Below are 10,210 nucleotides of genomic sequence, written 5' to 3' on the forward strand. Positions count from 1 at the left end.
AATCTACCATTGCTGGGAGGATCATCTGAGTTGGCTCGGGAGTTCATGGCTTCCATGACGGCCATGGACCTGACGCAAGTAATTTCGGGACCGACTCATGAGGGAGGCCACACTCTTGACTTAGTTTTCTTATCTGGACGGTGGTTAGATGATCTTTGTGGGGGCTCCCCAATTGTTATGCCCCTGTCATGGACCGATCATCATCTCCTGCGGCTGGTCTTCCATTTTGCCACCCCCTGCCGTGGGCGTGTGGAACCAATTAAATGGTACCGCCCCAGACGCTTAATGGATCCCCAGAGGTTCCAGGCGGCGCTGGGGTCCCCACCTGCCTCCCTTGCTCACAGCTCGGCAGACGCCTTAGTGGAAGCCTGGGAAAGGGCAGCCACTGAGGCTCTTGACCGAGTTGTACCCCTGCGGCCCCTGACCCGGTGCAGATCCCATCGAGCTCCATGGTTCTCCGCGGAGCTTCGGGAGATGAAGCGTTGGAGACGGGGCCTAGAGAGCAGTTGGAGATCCAGCCGATCCGAATCCGACCGATTGCGACTAAGAACCTATACTAGGTCTTATCTCGCTGCGATAAGGGAGGCGAGGTCCAACCACTTTGCCACCCTTATCGCGTCCGCAGATAATCGCCTGGCCGCCCTGTTTAGGGTGACTCGCTCCCTCCTGAATCAGGAGGTGAGGGAGGAACCCTTGCAGGGTCGTGCCGAGGAGTTTAACCAGCATCTGTCGGACAAAATCGCTCGGATTCGGACCGGTCTGGACTCTGACTGGGCAGAGTCTGTCGAGCAGGACGCGGGCGGTCTTGTCGATATCACCTGGGAGGAGTTTGTCCGGAGGAAGTGGACAGGATCATGGGGAGGCTGAGCACCACCACATGTTTATTGGACCCGTGCCCTTCCTGGCTGGTTTATGCAGCCCGGGAGAGGACACGCAGCTGGTTCCAGGCAGTTATATCAGCTTCTCTGAGCGAGGGTAGCTTCCCCGCCGTCTTGAAAGAGGCGGTGGTGAGGCCTCTCCTCAAGAAGCCTGCCTTGGACCCAGCTGTATTGAACAACTTTCGTCCTGTCTCCAACCTTCGCTTTCTTGCGAAGGTTGTTGAGAGTGTGGTGGCACATCAGCTCCCTCTGGTCCTGGATGAAGCGGATTATCTAGACCCGTACCAATCAGGTTTCAGGCCCAGGTACAGCACGGAGACAGCATTGGTCGCGCTGGTGAATGATCTCTGGAGGGCTCGGGACAGGGGGAATTAGACCTCTCAGTGGCTTTCGATACCATCGACCATGGTATCTTGCTGCGGCGTCTCAGGGGATTGGGAGTGGGAGGCACGGTCTTACAGTGGTTCTCCTCCTATCTCCAGGGACGTTCGCAGTCGGTGTTGGCAGGGGGGCAGAGGTCGACCGCGAGGTCTCTCATTTGTGGAGTTCCTCAGGGGTCGGTCCTCTCGCCTCTCCTGTTCAACATCTATATGAAACCGCTGGGTGAGATCATTCGTGGTTTTGGAGTTGGGTATCATCAGTATGCTGATGATACCCAGCTTTTCCTTTCGACCCCAAACCACCCCAGTGATGCCCTCAACGTGATGTCCCGTTGCCTGGAGGCAGTTCGGGTCTGGATGGGGAGGAACAGACTTCAACTCAACCCCGACAAGACCGAGTGGCTTTGCATACCTTCATCCCGGGTTTATTCGGACATTCCACCTCTCGCTATGGGGGGTGAATTATTACCCCCCGTAGATAGGGCTCGCAACTTGGGAGTCCTCCTAGATTCACGGCTCACCCTGGAAGATCATATAGGAGCTGTGACTAGGGGGGCTTTCGCCCAGGTTCGCCTGGTGCGCCAGTTGCGGCCCTATCTAAGCCGGGATGATCTATGCACGGTCACGCATGCGGTCGTGACCTCTCGACTAGACTACTGCAACGCTCTCTACATGGGACTGCCCTTGAGGACCACCCGGAAGCTCCAACTGGTACAGAATGCAGCCGCGAGAGTTGTGTTGGGAGTCTCCCGATACTCCCTCGTTACACCTCTGCTCCGTGAGCTGCATTGGTTGCCAGTTGTCTTCCGGGTGAGATTCAAGGTACTAGTAATGGTATTCAAAGCCCTACATGGCAGGGGTCCGGAGTACCTGAGGGAACACCTGCTTCCGGCATCGACTTCCCTCCGCCCTGTGCGTTCCCACAGAGAGGGCCTCCTCAGGGTGCCACCGGTCAGAGAATGTCGGCTGGTGGCCCCCAGGGGGAGATCCTTCTCTGTGGGCGCTCCGGAGCTATAGAACCAGCTACCGGTTGAGCTCCGGACGGCGCCCGACCTTCGCTCCTTTCGCCGCGAGCTAAAAACATACTTTTTTGAACAAGCTGGCCTGGCCTGATGAGGGGATTGGGGGGGGGGTTGTTATTGTTATTTTATTGGTTTTAAAGATGTATTTTAGTATTTGGGCATTTATTTAATTTTGTTTTAACTTTTGTAATTTGTATTTTTATTCTTGCCCTGTGAACCGCCCTGAGTCCTTCGGGAGAAGGGCGGTATAGAAATAGTATTAAATAAATAAATAAATAAATAAATGTTTCTCTTTGCAGTCAAGAGTCTATTAGGATAGGGGTGAGTATGTTAGAAATTTTGTTAAATACTAAAAAGCCATTTTTAGTATTTTTAGTAGAACTGCCATTTCCCCCCAGTTATTTCTTTTATGAAACAAAACTGAATGTTGGGCCACATCTTCTGTATTCTATGAAGAAAAATAAAAGATTATAGCCTACATCCCCCTCACTTATTTAAAAGCTATAAAATTTCAACATTATTCTTTTGTTGTAACCCCAAAATAAAAGGGCAACTATTGAAACTGGTTGATCAATTTCATGCAATGAAATAGAATTTTATGTTTTTCAAATTCAAATCTGGGTTGCTCGTTCTAAATATCCTATCTAGAAGCAGTGCAGATCCACATACTACATAGCCACGTAATTTATTTTCTTTGTCATGTAAACACTTGTGCAATATGAAATTCCCTTGTTTGTGAACACAACTGGATTATCTTGAGGTGTCTATTTCCACCAACCTTTCACCAACCTTTCATTCAAAGCAATACATGTTATTATTTTCTTTTCATTTTAGGCTGAATTTCTGAGGTGTTGGTAGCTTGTCAATAATATATGTGTTTTCTATGACTTCCAATAGGGACTTGGTGGCTCAGTGGGTTAGGACGCTAAGCTTGTCGATCAGAAGGTCGGCAGTTTGGCGGGTCGAATCCCGAGTGCCGCGTAACAGAGTGAGCGCCTGTTACTCGTCCCAGCTTCTGCCAACCTAGCAGTTCGAAAGCACGTAAAAATGCAAGTAGAAAAATAGGGACCACTACGGTGGGAAGGTAACAGCGTTCCGTGCACCTTTGGTGTCTAGTCATGCTGGCCACATGACCACAGAGACATCCTCGGACAAGCCCTGGCTCCTAGGCTTTGAAACGGAGATGAGCACCGGCCCCTAGAGTCGGAAACGACTAGCACGCATGTGTGGGGGAACCTTTACCTTTACCTTTATGACTTCCTATTTTTCAATTAAAACTTAACTTAAAGATCATTGGATAGCTTTCAGACATTTGCTTGCTAATCAGTTATTGGTAACAATATTCAGAGGTCCAGGAAAAGGGCCTTTTTTTCCTGGCTGCTGCCCTCTGAAACATCGTGCCCTTGAGATGAGATCAGCCTCCATCCTCTTGGCCGTTCACAAGAAAACTGGCCCTGCCAATTGGCCTTGGTCTCAATTTGGGCATTCCATCTTGCCATGCCATGCCATCCCATAATATTCTGGTTTTAATCTCTGTTCATGTTAATATTTTAATACTTTGTACCTTTGGTTTTTATGATGTTGGTACACCACCTAGAGTCACTTGACAGTGAGATGGGCTGCACATAAATTTAGTAAATAAATACATAAATATTCAGATGTGACTGAATAGTTTGACTCTTTAGGATTCTCAGTAAAATTTATCTACAAAAGCATAAACTTGACCAAGTTCCATAATATGGAGGGAGATTGCAAGTATTTTAAAAATGTTGCCTCAAGTATGTTAAATTTAGACTAATGGTATCACTGATGATATTTGATTTTTTTGGTGCTGCTTCTTAACTGAGACTTGAAGACATTATGAATAACCAACCAGCCAACCATAACGTATTGTTTAAATTATTATTGATGTTATTTTGAAATGTACATTTTAATACTTGCCTACCTATTTATTTTACGGGATGTTTAAAATTTTATGTCGCATTTATTATTAAATCCAAAAGAGGGATACAATTTTTGGCAATATGTTTGATTAAAGCCTAAGGTATTTCATGGATAGGAGTTTAATATACAATTGAAACAGACAAACCCTAATTTCTGCAGAATATACCAAATGACAACTATTATTAGATGCTTTCACAAAGCTACCCATAATTGGGTTTACCTTCTCTCAAAAATATTCACATACCTCTGATATCTTTCCTGAATGGCATGATGTTGCATACTCACTTTATAGAAATGCATAGGATGATAAAGTTCAGCAATTTTAATGTTTTTATACAGTGCTATCATTTCTATTTAATAGCAATCAAATCTGTATTATGGTCATAGACCAGCATAAGAAGAGTATAATAGTAATTTTAAAAGTAACAGTAATTAAAAAACATTAATTACAGGGAAACATAAAAATTAGTATGTGGCTAACTAAATCTACCACAATACCAGTTTTTTTTCCTCATAGAACACTCAGAATGGCGTTCCGGCACCTTTTTTTTGCAAAAAAAGCTCCCTCTATTGGCTTTAGGAGTAGGCAATCTTGGCTATTTTTTATGCCTCGTGGACTTCAACTCTCAGAAATCCTGAGCCAGCCACGCTGAGGGGAAAGAGAGAGGTTTCCAAGCTGAGCCATGCTGGCTCAGGAATTCTGGGAGTTGAAGTCCTTGAGTCATAAAAGAGCCAAGGTTGCCTACCCTGCACTAGAGGAGGACATTAAAATTATTTACAAGGTTACTTCTTTAGGAAGTAAACTTTTAGAATCTAAAACAGCTAATTCAAAAAAGTCAACAGGAAAGAATCTCACATTTTTCATCTGCTTCTGTCTTTTGGAAGGTAAAATTAGATAACAAAATAATCTATTTCCTATGTTAACATCTCTGCAATGAAATCAATAAAGGTAACAGGAAAGAAATGAGAAACATTTTTCTCAATGTAATATGTCTAATTTAGCTGATGCTAGAAAAAAATAGTATCTTTTGTACACTCTTGAAAACTATTTTGAATCTATAACCATCTATTACAACTAAACCACTTTAAATTAAACAGTTCTTAAGAATGAAATGTTCTTAATTTGGACTTTATTTTTACTGTTTGCACTGTTCAGTCTTTAAATAATTAACCTAGTATATACATAACAATATATGATGTTTTCCATGGTGAGCTTAACATCAATAACATTTATTAAAAAGGCTAAAATAATTTCTGGTGGTATTATCTGTACATTAATTGCTGCTGCACAGAAGATGGCAACATTATATGTTATAGCAGGATTTGTATCTGCAGGGAGAAGGGAGACATTAAATTATCCTGTGTGCCATGGGTAATGTACAGTATACAGTATTGTGAGAGGGTGATTAGTACAAATGTCTATGAGGCATAGGTACTGGAGGAACACATGCTCTGTTGTTTCTATATGCCAGGGGTCACAGGGAATTCTATTTAATAAATAGATTAAAGTTTAATTATTAAGATTAAGAAGCATATTCACTTCATGTCCAATCCTAACTCTAACAAAATCATTAGTTTTATTCACAGGGGTATCACACAAATTCATTTATCATTTTAGTCAATGATAGTATGGCAAAGCTTGAGAACTTTTGGTTTAAAAATTAATCTAAAGCATTATTCAAGACATATTCACTTTGTTCTGGAGAGCTTCCTATTACTGTTATTGTAATAGACCAAACAATATGATCCTTTGATCTTATCCATAGGCATCCAGATTAAAAGGGAATTAGTGATGTTACATACATTACATGTCATTATTCAAATAATGTGAATTATTCACATGTGTGAACTGGTGTCATTCACGTGTGTAAAATCTTAGTGACATTACCACAGGTTTTGAATGCCTATTAACTCATCTTTAAGACAAATCAAGGATGTGGCTGTGACATTGCATAGTTTATTAATCACCTCTACAAATGTATTTTACCTAGCATCCTACTGACATAATATTGTAGATTTCACATAAGTGGAAATAGAATTATCTCACAATGAAATGTTTTTTCTACTATGAATTCTGCATGAAAGACATTTTTAAATTGAGTTGTTTCAACCAAGGTTTAATAGATGATATATTTCAAGAAGATCTGCAGCAACATTATGTACAGTATATTTCTAATATATATATATATATATATATATATATATATATATATATATATATATATATATATATATATATATATATATATGATATATATATATATATAGATATAGATATAGATATAGATATAGATATAGATATAGATATAGATATAGATATAGATATAGATATAGATATAGATATAGATATAGATATAGATATATAGATATATAGATATATAGATATAGATATAGATATAGATATAGATATAGATATAGATATAGATATAGATATAGATATAGATATAGATATAGATATAGATATAGATATAGATATAGATATATATATATAGATAGATAGATAGATAGATAGATAGATAGATAGATAGATACATAACATTAAATCATAATTTATAATTCATAACCATAGGATATAATTAGATAAATTTCCCAGTTCTGTTTGCCAACAGACTGGTTCCCCTCTGCTACATGATCCAGGAATCATACTGATAGTGTTTTCTCAATAGCAACATTATATGACCTATAAAAAACTGTGTGCATATTTTATACAAGCTAGAACTCTAATGCTCACTGAGAAGAAAAATATTCATGTAGGTTATGTAGCATACAGTGAGTCTTATGACTGTATATTACTCAGAGAGAAAGAAAGAGAAATCTGCTCATTTGGAAAATAAATTAGTTTTGGAAATTGCAAGGCTAGGACCTTTTTTGATACTTACATACTTTATTAATTGCAGAAAACACTGTGTTTAAATCATAGGAAGAAATTATTCATGCATTAACCATCACCTTCAGTTTCCAGAAACAAACTTTCTTCCACAAAACAAAACATGACAAAAAATACATGAAGATTGTCATCCAAAAGCCTGACTTAAATAACAACATGGCAACTCCCTACCATACTGTTGCCAAAAACTATATGGAAATGTACATGAAATCTCTAGGAATTGAGCTTGACTTGAGGAAGAACTGTATTTACCTTTATCAGCAATACAAAACCACAGTTGCAGATGAATATAAATCTTTTTGACAGAAAAACAATTAGAGGTAAGTTGCTTTGAAGGGTGAGGATTAAAGAATAACCTGAATGAATGCAATGTAAAGGGGAGATGGGCTGAAAGGAATGGCACTGAATTTGGGTTAATAGGTCACTGGGCCCTTGGGGGCAAGCAAGCCAGATCTCCCCATGAAAAATTAATTTTCCCCATAGCAACCAAGCATTTTGCTTTTACTGGACTATTAGTGCATGCAGTAAAATGACATAACCATATTTAGTATATTTATACTCTCTCTCTCTCTTGCTCGCTATGTGTGTGTGTGTGTGTGTGTGTGTGTGTGTGTATTTAAAAGACTAGCTATACTATATACTATAATTTAATTACCAAAATTTCCCTTATTTCAACATCCAATACTTCTTTTGTTTTTCTCTTAATATCTACTATCTCATATTTAAACTAATACAGTTCTTATTTGGAAAGAATTTAACTAACATTACAGAACAAAGACCATTTTAACATCTGAGTCTTTTGAAACAAAAGCTTAATATATATATATATTATTGGCAAATGGTATTGTTCCACTCTTGGGTCCGATGTCCGTGTGATCCCTTAAGATTTCTCTGCCTTCAATTTTACAACTTTGGCTTTCACTGCTTCTGGCTAAACCCACAGATGGCCTTTCAGATTCAATATCCGAAGAAGATAAATTTAAAATGGTAACAGTCAGGTTGCAGTGGAGGAAGAACTTCACAGTGTGGTTTTCAAAAGGCAATATCAAGGAAGAATTCGCACCATTCAAATGGCTAGAATTCAAGACAGCCTTAGCAAAGTTGTCTGTTGCCCTTTCACTGGAGTTGCTAAAAGAATTAGCAGAGGCCTAGGATTCTGTTTGGAGAAGCAGTACCGTATGGGTAGTCCTTGACTTACAACCATTCATTTAGGGACGGTTTGAAGCTGCAACAGCCCTGAAAAAAAGTGATTTACAACCAGTTCTCATTCTTGCAGCCATTGCACCATTGATCCCATGACAATGTGATCAAAATTTGGGCTGACTTGGTAACTGACCTGTGTTCATGATGGTTGCAAGCATCCAAGGGTTGTGCAATTGCCATTTGCAACCTTGGCAGCTGATGTCCAACGAGTAAATTCAATGAGGGAAGCTGGATTTGCTCACTGACCACATGATACAGTTAACAGCCATGATTCACTAACGGATTCATGGAGGAAAAAAGGCCATACAATCGGGGGTGATTCACTTAACAACTGCCTTGCTTAGCAATAGAAATTCTGGTCCCAGTTATAAGTCCAAGGCTACCTGTACAACAAGTTATGGCTTGGTTGAACCTAACAGCAAGAGGAGCAACATATCAGGTGGGGTGACCAGGTGGCCACTGACCGCTTATTCCTTGGTCTTCCTAAACTGCTATTTTCACAGGAAACAGCACAGGAACAGCCTCATCCGTGCGATTCCTTGGACCAGCCCTCCAGCGCATCTTCTCTCTTTGGAAAGCTGCGGGACCTGAACTTGCAAGTGGCATTTTGAGGAATGGCCTGATTTCACGGGAACCGCGCTCTTTCGGACAGATTGGCAATGGGAAGTCTTCGCCAGCCTCTCTCCCCGCCGCCCACGCGCCGCCCGGGCCAGCTGCTGGGCATTTTCACGGGTTCGGGCTGCTCCTGACCCTGGTGCTGAAACCTTAGAAACAGACGGAGGAACGACCGAGACTCCGCCGCGCACTCCGAACAAAGCGGGAATTCGAGCTTTCGCCAGGGAGAAATCCACCCTTGCAGAAAAGGAGCATCGATTTGATTAAGGAAGCGCGACGGGATCGAGACGGTAGAGCAGCAGTGACCCCCCGCAGCCCACCAACAACGCCGCCGGAGGAGTCAGATTTGCCTCTTCTGAGCCACCCTTGAAAGGCGGCGAAGGGGCAGATAAAAGGGGGGGCTCGCGCGTTTCGAGCGGAATCAGCACCTATTTGCGTACCTCCCTCCCCAACTGTCCGCAACATGTTCATCTACCACCACGACGACCATCCCGCCTGCAGAACCCCACCCCATATTGGCCATTAGTAACAACAAGTGCTTGAACAGGGTCGTGTGAAGTTGGCTTCTCTGGTAAGCGAGCAGGGCAATCCTCTTTCCTTCCATTCTCGCCAGGGCTTGAAGAGAGCTATCCCCACCCGTTGCTCCCTGCCGTCGTCAGCCCGGCTGATTCCCCCCCCCACACACACACACACCCTTACCTGCCGCCTGGAGATGAAGCCAGAGGAAGACAAGGGAGGCTGCCGTCCTCCACATGGTGCTTTCGTGCAGCTGGGAGAGCATCGCCCCAGCTCCCGCTGGCCGTCAGCGATGCCAGGCTTGGCTTCTCATCAAGGCTTTCCTCCTTCCTGGTGAATGAGCATGCTTGAGAAGTCCACGCAGATGCAGTAAGGACCGCGAGGCTGCTGCCCTCTCCTGGCTCAGGAATTTGCGATGCAGGCTCCGGGAAAGCAGCCAGAGATCATCCCGAAGGAACGGGTGCTGGGCCGCTGAATTGGGGTCAGGAAGAAGTCCAGGAGATCTTGAAAGGAAATTGGTAGAAGAAAGGAAGTAGCAGAGAGGTATCAGCGAACTAAAATGGACAGGAATGGGTGAATTTAATTCAGATGACCATCAGGTATACTACTGCGGGCAAGAATCCCTCCTTATTTCTCCAGGATGACTATTGATATACCTGAATTAAAGCTGTTAGATCTAACCCCCATATCTGGATTTTTCTCTCTGTTTTCAAGAGACTATAATCAGCCGGAACAACTTCCATAAAGCAGACTGAGAGTCAAGCA

General features: G+C 42.4%; 1 protein-coding gene across 2 annotated transcripts in view; it reads right to left on the bottom strand.

The window, feature by feature from the left end:
* The window catches only part of PTPRR (protein tyrosine phosphatase receptor type R), a gene marked incomplete at its 5' end in the record, with an annotated part of 101,659 nt that extends 91,949 nt beyond the window's left edge, over window positions 1–9,710 (bottom strand). Inside the window, one exon of one of the 2 annotated variants that reach the window (XM_081330352.1) lies at window positions 9,629–9,710. In XM_081330352.1, the coding sequence (XP_081186478.1) occupies window positions 9,629–9,710 (82 nt within the window). The remainder of the gene's footprint in view (window positions 1–9,628) is intronic. The other variant, XM_081330353.1, reaches the window with a different exon arrangement.
* Window positions 9,711–10,210: the final 500 nt, after the last annotated feature.

The sequence above is a fragment of the Vipera berus genome, assembly GCF_964194415.1.
Source record: "Vipera berus genome assembly, chromosome: 6".
Taxonomy (NCBI): Eukaryota; Metazoa; Chordata; class Lepidosauria; order Squamata; family Viperidae; genus Vipera; species Vipera berus.